The sequence below is a fragment of the Astatotilapia calliptera genome, chromosome 22 (genome assembly GCF_900246225.1).
Source record: "Astatotilapia calliptera chromosome 22, fAstCal1.2, whole genome shotgun sequence".
Taxonomy (NCBI): Eukaryota; Metazoa; Chordata; class Actinopteri; order Cichliformes; family Cichlidae; genus Astatotilapia; species Astatotilapia calliptera.
In genome coordinates, this window is record NC_039322.1 from 5,274,674 (window position 1) to 5,293,200 (window position 18,527).

An 18,527-nucleotide genomic window follows, 5' to 3' on the forward strand; every position below is an offset into this window, starting at 1 on the left:
AAGTCTTTCTATTGATGTTGTTTTATTTGCTGCTATTTATGATCTGAGCGAGCTGTGCCGTGGTTTCAGTTGCAGCAACGACAACAGGAAAACATTTACACTGCTTAGATGTTTCCTCTCTCAATTTCGATTCAAAATGAATTCAGTTAAAAGGTTTAAAATAAAGTAATTTACCTACTGAGGCAGGTGCTGGTGAGGCTGCAGGAACAGCTACAGGAACGGAAACGCTGAAAGTTCTCTTAGCAAACCCCACAAAAAAACAATCCCCCACCCCCCCAAAAAACTGCAACAAAGTCTTCCTGCTTAAACATGTTGTTGTGCTGCATCACTCACAGGAGACAAAAGCATTAATCTGAACTAACCAAATCACTTTTGAGTCATTTGTGGGACTTTTGTTGATTTAAAAACTAAAACACACCAGTGAGCCACAATTTTCAACCTTTTGAGGATTTTAAAATAATGCTACACTCACAGAATGTATTAATCCTCGTCTGAAAAGTAGTTCTAAACAAATCCGCTCCTCCTTTTGGAGTAGCGTATGCTGAAAACTACATGCCCAGCTGTTTTAAGAAATAACTGCATATTTATGAGCCTCATTTCCAGCCGTCTCTAATCATAACCAGCAGTAAAGCGCAGGAAGTTATGACGCGTACCGCTTGTCGAGGGGTCTGTTGACACTGAAATATAAATAACAGCAGTCTTATCTTTAAAGCAGTCAAATTTCATCCCAAGACAGACGAACTCTACCTCTGCCCACAAGTGTGCGTAAAAGATGGATGTAGTCGACATCATCCATTTGTTCCTTAAGTCCTGATATGTCGAGCTGAATGTTTTGGCAAGGTCACGCTGAACCCCCTTTAGGTACTGACCTGTCAATCATGAAGTAGGCCTGTTTTTCACCGGGTGCATTTGTTTGTCCTCGTTTTTCTAACGAGGATCATAATTTACTAAATAAACGTCAAATTCAAGAAGACCCAAAAGCAGCGACTGAGGCCATAAAGTCTTAACAGCTCATAGGTCGATGCAGATTTCTATAGACTGACATCTTTGCAAGTAATCGCTCCCTGCTGGCCGTTAGAAAGATTACATGGTGCTTCCACGCTGGCTTTACTGTTATTATACAGTAATAACAGTCTGAGCGCCTCTGCGTGATAACCACGTTCTTTCTTCCTGCTGCCAAAGCTCACCTCAGCCAAAACTAAACATGAACACAAAGATCACTGCAGGTCTGTGGACTCTGCGTTTGGGTCCCTTTAGAGATCCTGAACACCTTTAATTATAAATACATTCTGTACTTTATTCAAGGTTTGTTTTGTCTTTTGTGTTTTTGTTCTCGTGTCGGTGCACTGGGCATTGCGGAAAATTGAGAAATACTTTTTAAAAACCTTTGTTGGGTTGTTTTTTTGTTTGCTTTATGCAGGCTTGGAGTTCAATTGTTTTTCTTTCTTTTCTTTTTTTTCTTTTTTTGTAGTAGCAGATCGCCTCACAGGTGAAACGATGATATTTTGGGGTAAAAGCTCTTTTCAGAGTTAATAAAATGCCTGGAATGTTACCTTTGCTGCGATCTATTAGGCCTCATTTATGCAGAGGAACGTTTCGTCATTCACTGTGAATTTGTTCCCTTTTTTTTTCATTTTTGATATTAAAATAAATACTTTTGTCATAAAAGACTCTGCTTCTGATTTTTACTTGTAGAATTAAAATATTTTAATGTCAGTTTTTCAAAAGCTGCAGATTGGTTTTTATGTCTTTCTTTCAGGTACTTTATCAGCTGGTTTATGTCATGGCGTTAGCTCAAACCCACAGATGTTGCTTCATGTTGTTTGCCCCTTGAATAATTTACAAAAATCTGAATGTTTCATTTAGTCTTTAACAGCTTCACTTAATTATGAACGCAGTGCAAATAATTGTTCTGTATAATGTTTCAGAGGAGTGGTGTAATATTCAATGTAAGAAACAAATTATTAAATTATTATTAAATTATTATTAAATTATTAACGTAAAGCAGCAGAAAAAACATGAAAAGAAAGATCGAGAGACAAACGTCTTCTCCTGGACAGGTGAGCTGCTTCCTTTTCCCATGATGCCTATTGTTACACCCTACTTAAAAGCAAGGTTGTATCTGGGGTGGGGTGTGACACAAAGTGAAAAGAAAACTATTAACTGCCACAAAGTTAACGTGGCAGTTAAAACTATTTCACAACCAAACGACCCAATGAGGCCCAAAATCCACTGTGGTTCACAATTATCTCTGTAAAGGCACACCTTTTTTGCCCGAACCACTGTAGCCCACATCCCAGAGAAAAGCAAAGGAAAAGGGGGCGTGGCATTTTGAGGCGGCAGTCTTGATGCAGTGCTGACGAGCTGCACCGCATCTCAGCTGCAGCTTGTGAGGCAGACCTGGAACACAGGAGGAGGAGAAAGAGCTCTCTCACACGGGGAGACCCCCGGTCAGCGACCAAAACACCTATCAACAAACTTATCTTTGCTGTATGTGGCTAATAGCTTAGCATTCTGCTAACTATGATCACTAGAGTCTCGAGCCTCACTTGTACAGAGACGCCAATAATAAAGTTTTTCCTCAGCTGGTTTCTCACCATGTGGGGAAAATCGATTTAAAACATGAACATCTTGGTGGTGCGCAGAGAACTTCTGTTTCAGATGGAGTTTTGTCCTCACCATCACTGTGAGGAAAAATTATATCTCAGGATGTGAAAAAATAACACAATTTAGTTTCATCTTTAGGAGAAAAGTGAGGGAGCCGGACCCTAGATAAAGTGTCTCAGGTACATGGATGCAACGAGTCAGTCATACGAGGTAGTGGTGTAGCTGGTGGACGGTTTTGTGTCTATGTTAAAATGAGACCAAACCTACACCCTGTTTAGCTCCTGGTTGATTCGGAGCTTCATCAGTCTGCGGAGCAGCTGATGTTCTTTCCTGTGATAAATGACTTTCTCACGTGAGTCGTCATGTGCTTTTTCACATGTGTGACGTTATAAAATCTTTCCCCACACAGCGAGGAGCTGAAGGCTTTCTCTTCAGCGTGACTCTTCAGATGCTGTTTGAGACTCCGGCTGTGAGTAAATCTTCTCCCACACTTGGAGCAGCTAAAAGCTTTTTGTCCCGTGTGGATCAACATGTGAGAATTGAGGTCGGCGTTGCGGCCGAATGTTTTGCTGCACCTGGAGCAGCTGTAGGGTTTTTCTCCCGTGTGGATGCACAGGTGTTGTTTCAGATTCCCGCTGTGTGTGAACGTTTTACTGCAGAACTTGCAGCTGAATGGTTTCTCCCCCGTGTGAGTCCTCCGGTGGTTTATTAGCGTTGTCTTGTCTTTAAAGCTTCGTCCACACTCAGAGCAGCTGAACGGTTTCTTTTCCGTGTGAATCCCCATGTGTCTCTGCAGGTTTCCACTGTCCACAAATCTTTTTCCACACTGAGAGCAGCTGACAGGTTTCTCTCCTGTGTGGGTTCTCAGGTGTCTGCTCAGATTTCTGCTGTGACCAAATTTTCTCCCACAGACAGAGCAGCTGAATGGTTTCTCATCAGCATCACCTGATGCCCGAGGCGCTGCAGGTTCACGGCTCTGCTCACACTCATCAGAATCACTGACGTCTGTGTCTGAAGAGCCTGAAGTTTTCCCGTCAGGCTGTAGATCTGGATCAGGCTCTGGTCCTCCCACAGAGTCACTGACCTCCTCAGTCTGTCTGTGATAAAGCTGTAAGGATTCAGGTTTCTCTTCACCCTCCTCACTCTTCACAGAGGCAGGGCTGGAAGTGAGCTGGGCGATGACAACCTCCTCCTGTTCGTCTTTAATGTCTGGGTCCTCCCGGTCCACACTGGAGCTCCACTCCTGCTCCTCTTTTTCACCAATGACCACTTTTTGGACACCCAGAGGTAAACCTGAAACACAAACATTAATATTGAGTTCATTTTGTCCTGAAACCAATTAATATGACTTTTAGGGGTATATATATATATATATATAGCTCGTATTTATTCAGGACTTGTTTTCAGTTGATCAGCTTTTCTCCTGTCTCCTCACCTGCTCTGTGCGCTGGTGGGAGGAGCTAAGTGGAGGTGACATACCATCAGAGAGAAGCTAGCGTCATGCTAGTGTTAGCTTATCATCAGCAGCGAATCTGTTTCCAGCAGCAGCAATAAAACTCACCTTCTTTTCTCGGTTCCAGTTCCATCTTTAAATCAACTTCCGGTGGTTCACAGTGTCGGGCCACCTATATGTGTACTTTTAAGGAAAAAACGACACAGTAGGAGTAGGTATTGATTTATAAATACTACTGTGTTTATAAACTAAGCTGTAGTGTTTGCACAAACCAAACACTAAATAAGAACTCATCACTGTGCAATAGACATTTAGCGGAACCTAGCTAGTTCTATCTAACTGTCTGTATGTCTCTAACTAACTTGGCAGCCTGTTCTCTTTGTCTTGATAATACTTTCTTTAACGATTGAAGACATTTTGGGGTCAACGTAAAAGAAAGGCAGATGTGAAATGTAAAATTTAGGTCAGAGGTTAAATGTGACAAGGTTTCTATTTATTGACAACAAACACTTCCAAGAGTCATAGTTTCTGAGTTATAAGGCTTTTTGTCAGTTGTTTGTCAGTCCTTTGAAGAAAATATAATCTGATCAAACATTATTCAGCTTTAAATATTGTTCAGCTTTAAAGTTACTGTGCAACTGTGTAATAAAAATGTGCTCACGACTTTGGCCTTGAGAGCGATAAGAAGCGATCGCCTCATCCTGCAGGTGCAAGATATCTGCAAGCGAAGAGACTAGAACACCCAAGGCCGCTTTCCTTTTATGGAGTTGTTTTTCTGCTAATGCAGCACTTTCCTCACAACCCCCTCCTGTAAGTTTTAGAGAATATATACCCATCCTCACAGCAAATATGAGGAATCTCCTGATGTGAGCTGTGTTGAGAGGTTGTCTCTGCCTCAATAAAAGTTCACTGATTCCCCATCTGCAGCAGGTGTCCGGTTGTCTTCATTCTCCGCCAGCCTGGTTAAGTCAATTCCTCCTTAACATCTAAAAGAACCTATTTAATGAAGGAAGACGGGTTCACTTTGTGTTTAATATTATTCTATTGCTGTTGTTGTTTTTTTTATATCCTTCAATTGGCGTCACGGAACAGGATCCGCTCCAGGGCAACTGGAACGGATGGGAGGACATCGGCAGTGGTCTGAGTGAACGGAGTTTGGACAAAAGCTGTGTGCACACAAAAACAAGGTAAGCAGACCTTTTATTTCTGCTATATTGAACATTATAAAAATACTTAGTGTCCAAACTCCTAGTAATTCATAACCAAAATTGTCTGGCTTACTTAAGGCTTGTTGAGAATCAGACAAGTGAATAAGAGATAAGTGAATAAGAAATAAGTGAATAAGTGAATAAAGATAAGAGTGAACTGAGGTCTGACCACGGTTGCAGCCGACGGGTTGCTCTCCGGTGTCGGATAAATACCTCAGTGCAGGTCTGGGACCTTGAAAGGGTTTATTAGTAACGCCTTTCTAAACAAATTAAAAGGTTAAAGGCCTTGAGAATATTTTTTAGTAATATTCTCTAAACTACAGAAGGGTTAGGAAGGCCCAGAGGACTTTATTAGAAAAGATCCTCTAAAACTTAAAAAGGAGAAGTACTGGTTGGAGTCCAAAGGAGGGGTCCCTTTGATCAATAGGAGAAAACGGATCTCTTCTTAAAACCCCGATGATTTTAGTGTTTTAAATGTTTTGATGTTCTGTTTGATATTGGACACACATAAATACACGCTGAATGCTTGCTGTGGAACACTGGGCAGGACAGTTTGGTTCTCCGTTGTTCACAGATTACACAATTAAAGGAACTAGGTTCCTCTTTTGGTTAAAATAATACACCACACATAGAATTTTTTTTACACATTTATTACATACATAAGGAGGGTAATGAGTGACTGCAGGTAATGTATGAAGTGTGAATGAGACGTGTGAACAAGGTGACAACCAACTAGCACCCCTATCAGGAAGCTCTAGGCAAGGTTACCCGCCAGACTCCGGTTTGGTAGAAGCTTGGTAACACCTGAAGGGATATTTCAGTGCTGACTCACCTTTAAAGCAGCGCCCCAGCTGTTAGTGCCTAACATAGGCAGAAACCCAGCTGGCCCAAATTCTCCTTTAAAATCAATAAAAGAACACTCCTCCATTGACAGTAAAATGGATGGAGAATTAGATCGAGAAACTAATGATGATGGTTGGGGTCCCGGTGTTATTCTTAGCACATTGGGAGAACAATTAACATGTGTTGAGACAGTCATCAACTCCACACACCAGCCTAAAGAAGCAAAAAAGCAGAAAGAGTCATTGAGGAAAACAGCTGAAAGGTTAATGAAAGAAAAGGGAAAGGACGAGGGGAGTAGTGGTAACTGGGGAATAATTTGGCAGAATAAGGCTATGCAGGCAAAAGAGAAAGAGGAAGAAGCCAACTCAGCAGCAGCAGGTGCAGGTGTGATGAGCGGGGTGAGACACAGAAAGGAAGCAGATAAGCACGCAGGCCGCAAAGCTAAATTTAATCACTGGGTGTGTTTATGGGAAACTGCAAAACCACACATGAAGAAAAATAGGTCTCAGCCACCTCCCTATTCTGCCTCAACTCCTCCCTCAGCAGGCATATATCCGGTACTTAATATCTCTGGTGGAATAATGACTATTGGAGAAGAACCGCCCGTAGCTCCAACTCCCATAGATACCAAGCATTTTTGCCCAGGAAGCTCCTCTCTGTCGGCGACATCCTCAGCTAGTAGTAGAGCCCCCTCTTCCATGTCCCATTGTTTTGGAACCGGATCTGAGGGCCTAACTGACCCATTTGCGAGCGCACCATTTGCGGTTCGAATGAACAGACAGGAACCCACTGAACAACAATTAACTGATCAAGAAGCAGCATTACGCAGCTGCTTAAATGAACATAGGTCAGTGGTCCAGGTGAAAAATCGTGTTGCGTCAGCCCCTCTTTCCCGGTCCAACCCCTTTGCCAGCACTCCTGTCGCTGTTAAGGGAGATCTGACCGCTACTGCAAAAACTGAGCCTGGCACTTCACCAAATGTCACAGTTACCATGTCTTTGGTGGGCCGTCAGGATCCGGAAACACAGATGAGTTTAGCCCACGTTTTTGCTGACACTGATACCCCACCAGGCGGGGAAGAAACTGAGGATACTGATGATGAACTCAGTGACCTTAACCATACACCCCCCTCTACCCCTCCCAGTTTAGGATATCAGACTAGATCTAAGGGCCCTGTGCCTCAGCCTCCAGGCATGTTTCCCCTGGTCCAGACTAAAGCGCAACGTAGACCAGTGTATCAACCTTATTCATTCGGAGATGTCCAGGCCCTAGTGGACAAACTCCCTGACATAATGGAGGGAGGGAATGCCTGGTTGGCTGGTTTGGATAAATACACAGCTGGACAGGACCTCGCACTGGGAGATTTTAGAGCTATTATAACTAGGTGCACATCCCGATCTCAGGCAGCGGACCTGGAACAAAATGCGGGTACTACCACGCATGAGAACGAGGTGCCACTAATGCAGGCCTTGAGGTTTATTGGACCGGCCCTGCGCAAACAATTCCCACCCAAAAATCAAGGCACCTTACAGAAATTTAAATGGGAGGGAAAGCAAAATCCCACCCATTATCTAAATCAGGCTGTTGAAGACTGGGTGAACCATACAGGTCATCACCCCAGTAGGACTTGTTCACAGAGCATGTGGTTTAGAAGGGCGGTGCTGAGGGGCATTCCGGAGTCAGTAAGCCAGAAAATGGAGGATAATCCTGATTTGCAGGACTGTGACTTTGCAATCTGGAAGAAACATTTGATTTTTAATCTTAACAAAGTGCAGATTAAGTCTGAAGATAAAGCGGAGAGCGTCGAAGATTTACAGTTGCAACTGTTGAAGGTTCAGCTGCAGAAAGCTAAAAACGACCTGGGTGGAAAAGGTGACAAGCCTAAAAAGCAGCTTGTGGCCGCTGCAGCTCCCCCTCCTGGTCCAGTTGCCCCTGATTTGTATCCGAACCCATGGCCAACTGATCCACAGCCCCCTCAGTATGGTGCTTATCACTCACCGGCCCCTTATGGGCAGAGAGGTTCCCCATTTGGAGGAAACAGAGGTGGTTTCAGGGGAAGGGGTCAGATGGGAGGTGGTAGGGGAGGCCAGATGTATGTTTGTTTTCGGTGTGGACAACCTGGACACTGGGCTAAAGCGTGCCCTTTGAACCCGGCTGCTGGAAGAGGCAGGGGAGCCCGTGGTGGGCCCTATCAGCATCCTGGCCACAGAGGTGGACCTCGTGGTGCTTTAGTTGAAGTGCCCCCGGCCCCACAGATGCCTGTGATGGGGTGGGAGTACTACGAGGGTGGTCCCCAGCTATAGGACACCCCACAGACTGCCCAGGACGGTGAAGGGACAACGGCGGACCCTATGCTGTCCATAACTGTAGATAGAAGAAGAAGCAGCTTTTTAGTGGACACTGGAGCTACGTACTCCACCATTAAGGATGTTGCTCGTGAAAGACTTACTGACACAGTGATTACAGTGGTGGGCATATCTGGGGAACCTAAAACTCTGCCTTACACCGTGCCCCTCCCCACAACGGTTGGAGATCAGACCTTGTTACACAGCTATGTTCGTTCAAAACAGGCGCCTGTGAATTTACTGGGAAGAGACTTGTTGATTAAATTAGGAGCCACAATACTCTGCTCTTCACAAGGCCTAACTGTGACTCTCCCTACTGGGGTTGTGCTTCCCTGTTCTAATGGGCCAGAGGGAGGTGGTCAGTTTCTGCTGCAACCCTCCTCCTGTTTGACGGACTCTGCTGACATCTACTGGGCATTATTGGAAGTTGAAACACCTGCTGAACCAGGAGTTTGTGCTGCTTTTCAGCAATGGCGGCCGTGGCTCTCACTCCTACATCCTTATGTCCCTCCCCCTGACCCACCTCATGTTACACTGTTTTATGACAGGCATGACACCACCTGGTACCAGCACATGTTCCAAGAGCAGTGTGAGGGGCGGGCTTGGTCTCTGAACATGTCGTGCATTTTTGCGGCACCGGAGGGAGTGGCAGCAGCGGTTACTTTTACAACAGATCAATTACAGTGGTACATGATGTCTGATGAGGCAGCTCCCCATGTGTCACTGGCCTTACATCCTGGACACCAGGCTAAGGAGCTGGGTGGAATGGTTAAACGTTCCCTTGCGGCCACTGACTGGACACCTACAAAACTCCCACAGGTTTTGTTTTCTCCATCTACCAAGACATACCAAATTTTAAATGATTGCTTTAATTCCTCAACACTGCAACATGGAGTGGTCAGCGGGTCACATGGCAGAGAACACACAGACCACTGTGATGCTGCGCCTTTACTCGACTCTCTTCCAGATTGTTTGTGGTCCCTTGGACCCACAGATGTAGGTTTAGTTGATGTGGAGCCAGTCTCTTTTCAACTGTCATCTGCTACCCCTTTGTGGCAGCCTCAGTACCCACACAGACCGGAGGCTGAGGCTGGGATTGCAGAAACAATTTCTGGTTTGGTCACTGCCGGTGTCTTGGAGCCCTCCTGCTCTAAGTGGAACACGCCCATCCTACCCGTTGAGAAAAAAGGCACGGGGAAGTTCAGAATGGCACATGATTTGAGAAGGATTAATGCCTTACTTGGCACTCCTACTTTGCCTGTGCCTAATCCTTATGTTGCCTTGACCAACCTCCCACCATCTCATGCCTGGTTCACCTGCATTGACTTGGCTAATGCCTTTTTCTGCCTCCCACTTCGTGAGTCACTGCGTGACATTTTCTCATTTACATTTAGAGGCCGACAATGGCGTTACACTCGCTTACCACAGGGATTTGCCCTCTCCCCAGGACTGTTTAATCAGTGTTTGAAAGAACTTTTACAAACCAGCCCACTACCATCTGACTGTATGTTAATACAATATGTGGATGACCTTTTGCTGTCTGCCCCCACGGCTGACATCTGTTTGGAGGCCACCAGAGTGGTGCTTCAACACCTGGCCAACACAGGTTTTAAAGTGAGCAAAAACAAACTACAGATTGCAAGAAAACAGGTTTCTTTTCTAGGCCGCATGGTCTCACAGTCCGGTATTTCCTTGTCCCCAGAACACAGGAACTCAATTTTGCACCATCCAAAACCTCTAACTGTAAAAGACATGTTGTCATTTTTGGGCCTGACTGGTTACAGCAGGACCTATGTCCCAGACTATGTTGGCCTTACTTCCCCTTTGCGCGCTTTGGTAAATGAACAAGGCATGAGAAACCTCTCTGCTCCCCTCTCATGGACTACAGAAACAGAACAGGCGTTTATAAAGTTAAAACAACAGCTTTCTGTCGCCTCTGACCTTGCTGTGCCAGATTATGCTTTGCCTTTTCATCTTCATGTTTCTGGAACTGGAACCCATATCAATGGTATCCTGTTCCAGAAAAAAGGGGGAGAGAGAAAAGTGTTGACATATGTAAGCGTAATGCTTGACAACACTGAAAAACGCCACCCACCGTGCACACAACACGTTTCTGGACTTGCAAAAATCATTCAGAAAACAGCACACATAGTGATGAACCACCCACTAAAAATTTTGACATCACACAGTGTGGTGGCCTACGTCTCCTCACAGGCCTTCACACTCACTTCACTCAGGCAGAGACGCCTCAGTACCATTTTGGAAGCACCACACATCACCTACTCACATGAAGGCATAAACATGGCTGATCACATGGGATCGGGGCAACCACATATGTGTGAAGAGGTTGTGCAGGTACAGGAGAAAATCAGGCCAGATTTGCAGGCAGAACCTCTAATGGATGCAGAAAAAGATTGGTTCACAGATGGATGTTGTTTCAGAACTGAAAGTGGAATGTTGAAGGCTGCATGGGCAATAGTGGAACAGACAGACATGAGATGGAAAACAGTGAAAGCAGAGCAGTTGACAGGACAACAGTCTGCACAGAGAGCTGAACTGAGAGCGGTGATTGAAGCCTTAAGGATGGGAAAGGGACAGAAAGTGAATATATACAGTGATTCAGCTTATGCTGTGGGAGCAGTGCATGTGGAGCTCAAGCAGTGGCTAAGAGCTGGTTTTTTGACAGCCAGCGGAAAGCCTATTAAACATGAGATGGAAATGAGGGAATTAGCGGAAGCACTGTTGTTACCTGTTAAGGTGGCAGTGGTAAAATGCAAAGGACACAGTGCCGGATTGGATTTAGTGGCATTAGGTAACAAACAGGCCGACTTAGTAGCAAAGCAGACAGCTGGTTACTTACCCTCCCTGATTATGGTAATGGACCCAGAAGCCACACCCCCTCCAGAAAGACCACCCATACAACTAGGCCTAGCCACAATCAGAGAGTTACAGGACAAAGCCAGCCCCCAGGAAAAATCATTATGGGTAACAAGAGGGGCCACAAACACAGATGTTTGGCGTGGCCCAGATGGAAGGCCCATTCTACCGCCAGGGGTCAGACAGACAGCAATGGAAGAGGCACATGGAGTGGGGCATGTGGGACCTGCACAAATGATGAGGAACTTAGCCGCCTGGTGGCACCCTTATCTAAAAGACATGACGAAATACATGGTTAAAACCTGTAAGGAGTGCAACCAATTTGGAATCAAGCCCGCCCTCAAGCCAATAGCAGGGTACTTCCCCATCCCACTTTGCCCAGGGAAAGAAATAATCATTGATTACACAGACATGGTGGACAGAGTGGGTGGTTACAGGTACCTGCTGGTGGCTGTGGATGCATTTTCAGGTTGGCCAGAAGCCTGGCCGACAGCAAGTGAAAACAGTAGAACTGTGGTGAAGTGTCTGATTAATCATTATATACCACAGCATGGGTTTCCCGAGGTCATAAGGTCGGACAATGGTTCACATTTCAGGAACCACGATCTGCAGAGGGTTGAAGCCGCATTAGGTTTGAAACATAAGTTTGGCTCAGTTTACCACCCCCAGTCCCAGGGGAAAGTGGAAAGGATGAATCAAACTCTAAAAACTAAATTGGCTAAAATCTGTGCACAGACCAAATTAGATTGGGTTAAGGCATTGCCTCTTGCATTAATGTCCATAAGATGCTCAGTAAATCAAACCTCTGGTTACACTCCATTTGAGTTGGAGCATGGCAGGCCTTTTCCTGGCCCCTCCTCTCGCCTGTTAATGTCGGATGAAGCTGATTCAGACCTCGATCCGAGGACATATTATAACATGCTCCGCAGTTTTGTTGCCCAGTATTCCTCACAGGTCGCTGAAAGAAACCAGCAAGAGCTGAAAGAGGTGGCTACACCTGGAATGGACTACGTCCTCCTGAAAGTCACAAAGAGAAAGTGGGCTGAGCCTCGCTGGACAGGCCCTTACCGCATAACAGAGCGGACCTCCCACGCTGTCAGGCTCGAAGGGAAAGGTGACACCTGGTTTCATTACACACAGTGCGCTGCTGCCACCGAACCAGGAAGAACCTTAAGAGAGGTGCAGAAGGACCTGTCAGAAGGAGCTGCAACAGCATCACCAACCACTTGAGGGAGCCAAAACTCAACCTACAAGCCGGCTGGTTACAAAAGGGGGTGTTCTTCATACTGAACTAAACATTTTTTTTATTTTTAACATCTTTTATGACTTTGCTTTTATATTGGCTTGAGTTTTTAAGATTTACATTTTACATTGCAATAGTTTTAACCGCTGAAAGCTCATTTAAAGTTGTGTCACTGATACTTTTTGTTGCTCTTTAACTCCTAGAACACGCCCTTGGCGAGGTGGGGGGAACTGGACCACCTTTCTGTGCCCCATCATCCTCTATTAGACGACATCCAAGCTAAGTAAACATGTCTTGGCCCTTTCCCCCTGAAATGACAGGCAGGCAAAGATGTTGCGTCTTTGTTTGCTTCCTGGCCCTGGGTCTCATTCCCATTGGCATAATCCTGATCTGTGAAGGGCCCCCGACACTTCTGACACTTTCAAGTTCAAAAGCTTCGCCCCCTTCTGACAGTCCCAATCTGACAAATGCAGCCCCTAGGGTCTTGCCCACCACTTCCTCTCCAGTTTTGCCCACGCCCGATCCATTTAGAAAAAAACGACACACGGTTACCTCCTGCACCCCAAGTACGACTAGAATGATTACTCTCTGTGTCCCCAACAATAAAAGTTGGGTAGTCGAAATAGATTTCGCGAGCTTCCCAGTCACTCCCGTCACCAAAGACCAAGGGGGGGATCTTTTTAACCTTGCAGTACATCTCTCCTCCTCAGTGTGGTATATAACCCTGGGAGGTTGGCATCAGTGGAAGTGGTCCAGTTTAGTGTCAGAAACGGACCTCGATTGGTCCAAGCACTCTAGGGGTCAGGCTTTGCACTGGAGAAACCAAAATATGCTCAGAATAGCAAAAAAACCGGATCTTTCAGGCTTAATTTTTACCCTAAAGGATCTGGCCTTGACCTCCTGTCAACAATTTATACTTGCCCCTTGGACTGATCGCACCGCCCTGTATTGGCAAATGGAAATATGCCCTAGCGTTGGTGCAGCTCCAAGCTCTGTAGTTAAAGATGATAACCCCACCTTTAATGGCCCTCCGGTGACATATACAAACGGGGGGAGAAACGGCCGAATACGCATTGTAGACACAAATAAAATGTCTAAAGATGACCTCTTCCAAATTCTAACCGGTATTTCTGGAGCAACAAACAACTGGTTACTACTAGCTGAACAAGCTGCTGACAAGACGGCTTCCGACTGCATAGTTTGTATGGGAGCCCGCCCCACTTTACGGGTGGTACCGGCGCCAGTCAATAGTGCATGCCTCCTGCATCTTATGAACAATACAAAACGAGGTCATTGCTCATATCTGGAAAACCACTTTCCTAAAACTCAACGCTCGGTCTCTAATAAACCACCTTTCTTTTCTTCAGATGTAGCTGTGAACAATTTCACTTGTATTAACCTGACTGGCAATGCAGTAAAACTAGGTAGCTTGAACTCTTCTTGGTGCACTGAGATGACGGTTATGAAACCAAACTTCCGACCTACGGCTAGGGCTGATTTGTGGTGGTGGTGTGGCAATAACAAGTTATATGATGGTTTCCCTCGGGATGCGTCAGGTCTTTGCGCTCTTATAACTCTTATTTTACCTGTTTTAGTCACTCCAGTAGATCTCTCTATAGAAGTACACGAAGTTGGCCTCCCATCCTCCTCTGAACGCCGCTCTAAACGTTCTCTAATCCCAGGTTCAGCTCATAATCCAACCTATATTGATGCTGTAGGTATACCCCGTGGGGTCCCCGATGAATATAAACTGCGAGACCAGGTTAAAGCAGGATGGGCCTCGATACTTTGGATGGTTGAAATAAATGCGAATGTAGACAGAATTAACTACATTCACTTTAATGTGCAACTGCTGGCTAATTACACTCGAGATGGTTTTGAAGCTGTGCATGCACAGTTATCTGCCACTTCCCTAATGGCTTTCCAAAACAGGGTCGCAACGGATTTTCTCCTCGCAGAAAGAGGCGGAGTCTGCAGCCTTTTTGGTCAGGAGTGCTGTACCTATATCCCCAATAACACAGCTCCTGATGGTTCCCTCACTAAAGCTATTACTGGTCTCACAGCTCTTACTGTTAAAATGAAGGAACACTCGGGCGTTGATACTGCCATGTGGGACTCTTGGCTTAACATGTTTGGCAAATATAAGGCCCTTGTAGCTTCCATCCTAGTTTCCATCTCAGTTTTTGTTGCTATCCTAGTCACCTGCGGTTGCTGTTGTATTCCATGCATTCGATCCCTCATCCACAGACTGATTGTTACAGCTCTCACTCCTGAGGATAAGGATCTCGCCCGGCAGATGCCTTTATTGGCTAGTCAACTTCCCACCTCCTCGCCAACGGATGATGAAAACTCTGATCGTGAGGGTGACGAACATTATCGTCTTTCTCTTGTTTAAATTCTTCTAGAATGGTTGTTTCTCTGTGGTGTTTTGTATTAGGCTTGTTATTAATTGTTTCCCTCACCCACTTCCTCTTGAAGGATATATCTGGTTGAACTGTGTCTGGTCGGGTTGTGAGGGTTAAGCGATGTTCTCAGGGTCTCCGGACTTAAGCCTGAGCGAATGTGTACTCCCACCACTGGATATAAATTGTTTTATTCCACACCCCTTCCTCACTTTTTAACATATTCACTTTTGAATGTCCTTAGCAGTTACCGTTCTGAGTTTATTTTACGGTTGATTTATTCTTTCACATTTTCACGTTTATATCTCTCATTATTATAGTATACTCTGTACTCTCCACATTTTTATCATTACTTATGCTTTTTGGTTGCTGAGTTACAGGAACTGTTAATTTTGTGTCACTACCCTGGTTGCACTAACTCGTTGTATCCTTGTGTGCAGGACAGCTGTTACTGCTTTCGTCGGGAACCGAGACTGCTTGCAGCCGACCCCTGGGCAGGGTGGTGCCTGGACTCTTTTCTCCTCATCTGCAATGACAGATAAAGACAAATGATAAGACCCGAGGAGTTTTTCGAGCCAGGCTTCGACACGTCTCTGTGTTCCTTTGAATGTTACTTATGTTTGTGTGTTGACCCATTTAAGATGGGTCAAAAGGGGGATTTGAAGAAAATATAATCTGATCAAACATTATTCAGCTTTAAATATTGTTCAGCTTTAAAGTTACTGTGCAACTGTGTAATAAAAATGTGCTCACGACTTTGGCCTTGAGAGCGATAAGAAGCGATCGCCTCATCCTGCAGGTGCAAGATATCTGCAAGCGAAGAGACTAGAACACCCAAGGCCGCTTTCCTTTTATGGAGTTGTTTTTCTGCTAATGCAGCACTTTCCTCACAACCCCCTCCTGTAAGTTTTAGAGAATATATACCCATCCTCACAGCAAATATGAGGAATCTCCTGATGTGAGCTGTGTTGAGAGGTTGTCTCTGCCTCAATAAAAGTTCACTGATTCCCCATCTGCAGCAGGTGTCCGGTTGTCTTCATTCTCCGCCAGCCTGGTTAAGTCAATTCCTCCTTAACATCTAAAAGAACCTATTTAATGAAGGAAGACGGGTTCACTTTGTGTTTAATATTATTCTATTGCTGTTGTTGTTTTTTTTATATCCTTCACCTTTAAGAGTCTCTAAAAAAGCCGATGTTTCAAGACTTCCCCCGTGTCTTTAGACATGTTTTAGGTTTCATATCTTTCAATATCAAAACCAATCCTACAATGTCAGTAGGTAATGAATCAGTAAAACATTGTGTCTTTTACAACAGGATAGCAGTGTGTTCACCCTGCAGTGTTTAGTCATAAAGTACATTTTTGTTATGTCCTGTCCAGCTTTTGAAGGACATATTTTGCTCATCATTAGGCAAGATTAATTTATATTTTCTGAGCTATTAACTGGAATTACAGGTTCTAGAACAAAGTTGTAGTTTATTTTGTGAATACAGCAAAGCAAAAATGTGCTCAGTGTCACTCTTCAAAACACCAGGAGGAAATATTTAACAAATTAACCAAGTCAAAAAAGCAAGCTCTGTGCAGTTTGGAAAGGCCCAGAGCCAAAACATTTGTCACTAACTGAGAGAATCATCACACAGATGCTACAGGCAGGACCTTTCAAAATAAAGCTCCAAGTGGCAGCACTACCAGGTAATCCAAGCTCAAAGAGATTCTAAGAGTCAGAACAGGTTCATTAAACATTGAAAGAGATTAAATAATTTTAATTATTTTCTATTAAATAAAGAATCAAAAAACCTGATAGTCTGTCATCATCAGTCCACCTGACAGGTGTCTGACTGCAGTTCCTGACCCAAGCGCCCATAAATAACAAGTAAGGAGAGAGAATGTGCTGGTTTCTCAGTGACAAACTACATTTTTTCAGTAAAATAAATGAATAAAAGCCTCCACCAGGACCTTTGAGCGTGACGAAATATTTTATGGAAGAAAAGAATCTACACCAGGAGACCCCAGAGGAGCGGACACTGAGGAGTACACGCCCTTCACCTTCAGCTACAGGGACTAGCTGCTACTGGCAACTGTTGTCCAGATTCAGTGATTCACCTGCTTATTACTAGGGGTGGGTTTTTATAATCAATTTATCAATTAAAATCGATTCTGGCTTGGATAACGTGAAATCGATTCATTAAAATCCTGAATCGATTTTTTAATATAAATTTATTTTGCCCGAAATGCCAGAATCTCACGTGAAACCTCACAAAATTTCAACAACCACCAAACAGCTAAGACAGTAAATGAGAGCAGAAACACGGATTCTGCACAAAGACGTAAACACACAGCGCGGAATCGTGGATCGAATCGATTCTTTCCACGTAGCACTCTATTCTTATTCTCATGTATATATCTCATGTATATCTCATGCACATATCTTTCTACGTAGCACTTTTAATTCTTATTCCTACTTTTATTTTTTCATGTCTATTTAAGTGCTATTTATGACACTATGTTTGCACTGAAGCACCGCAGCAATTTCCTAATGTTGTAAACCTGCTCAACATTTGGCAATAAAACCCTTTCTGATTCTGATTCTGATTCGGGACCTTGTGAATCGGAAACGAATCGATTCTAGAAATGAGTGACGATACCCAGCCCTAGTTATTACTCAGTTATTTGATTACAGGTGCTTCATACGGTCTTGTTAATGTTTTATTTGTTTACATGTTTAGATGCTGTTTGCATGACCTTTGGCCTCTGAGAAAAACATCTTTACAAAAACCGAGTCGCCGTTTGTATTCTTTTTTATTTTTTAATTTAATGCGTGTTGATCATTTATTTATTTATTTTTACAAAAAAAAACTCGTCGTATTTAGTCAAGGGTTTTGTTTTTGGCGATCAGCTTTTCTCCTGTCTCCTCACCTGCTCTGCGCGCTGGTGGGAGGAGCTAAGTGGAGGTGACATACCATCAGAGAGGACCTAGCGCGATGCTAGCGTTAGCTTCTCAGCATCAGTGAGTCTGTCTCCAGTAACGGGGAGTAAACTCACCTTCGTTTCTCGGCTCCAGTTCCGTCTTTAAGTCAACGTCCGGTGGATGACAGTGTCGGTCCAGCTCAGCTCTGTCCACAGAACCGGACTTTGGAGGACTTTCTGGATCCATCTGCTAACCGAGCGCATAATCAAGTCCACTAAAATAAGCGCTGCCACTTCCGGGAAACATTTCAAAATGAAATGATAACAAGCAGACAGATTTACTTCCGATATGCTCCATCAAAATAATTTTTTTTATTTTGGAGTCAATCCCTTAGGTAAATTACTTTTACCTAAATGCAAAAGTCATATTTGCTCCACTCTAGTATCTACAGTCCTGTCCTATTACACTGCAGTGCTCCACTACCTGGTTTAGACACTCAGGTAGGTAAATTAGAGTCCCTAAATGTTCCTCTGACACAATGAGATAGAGAGTCACACATTTCACCACTCTACCACACACAGAAACCATAATTCAAGTGAAAAATAATATGATTTTTGCAAATGTAATGAAACTTTTTTTGCGTT

At 44.3% G+C, this 18,527-nt stretch overlaps 1 protein-coding gene across 2 annotated transcripts; it reads right to left on the minus strand.

Moving 5' to 3' along the window:
* Window positions 1-1,982: 1,982 nt before the first annotated feature.
* On the minus strand, window positions 1,983-18,166 carry LOC113014696 (gastrula zinc finger protein XlCGF8.2DB-like). 2 transcript variants are annotated; one of them, XM_026156387.1, is made up of 3 exons: window positions 18,018-18,076; window positions 4,169-4,243; window positions 1,983-3,900 (listed from the first exon to the last, which is right to left on the minus strand). In XM_026156387.1, the coding sequence occupies exons 2-3, from the start codon at window positions 4,191-4,193 to the stop codon at window positions 2,909-2,911; spliced, it is 1,017 nt and encodes a 338-aa protein (XP_026012172.1). In that variant the 5' UTR covers window positions 4,194-4,243; window positions 18,018-18,076; the 3' UTR covers window positions 1,983-2,908. The 2 variants fall into 2 exon arrangements, with proteins under 2 accessions (XP_026012172.1, XP_026012171.1); XM_026156386.1 differs by lacking the exon at window positions 4,169-4,243 and having other exon boundaries at window positions 18,018-18,166.
* Between the last annotated feature and the right edge of the window lie 361 nt (window positions 18,167-18,527).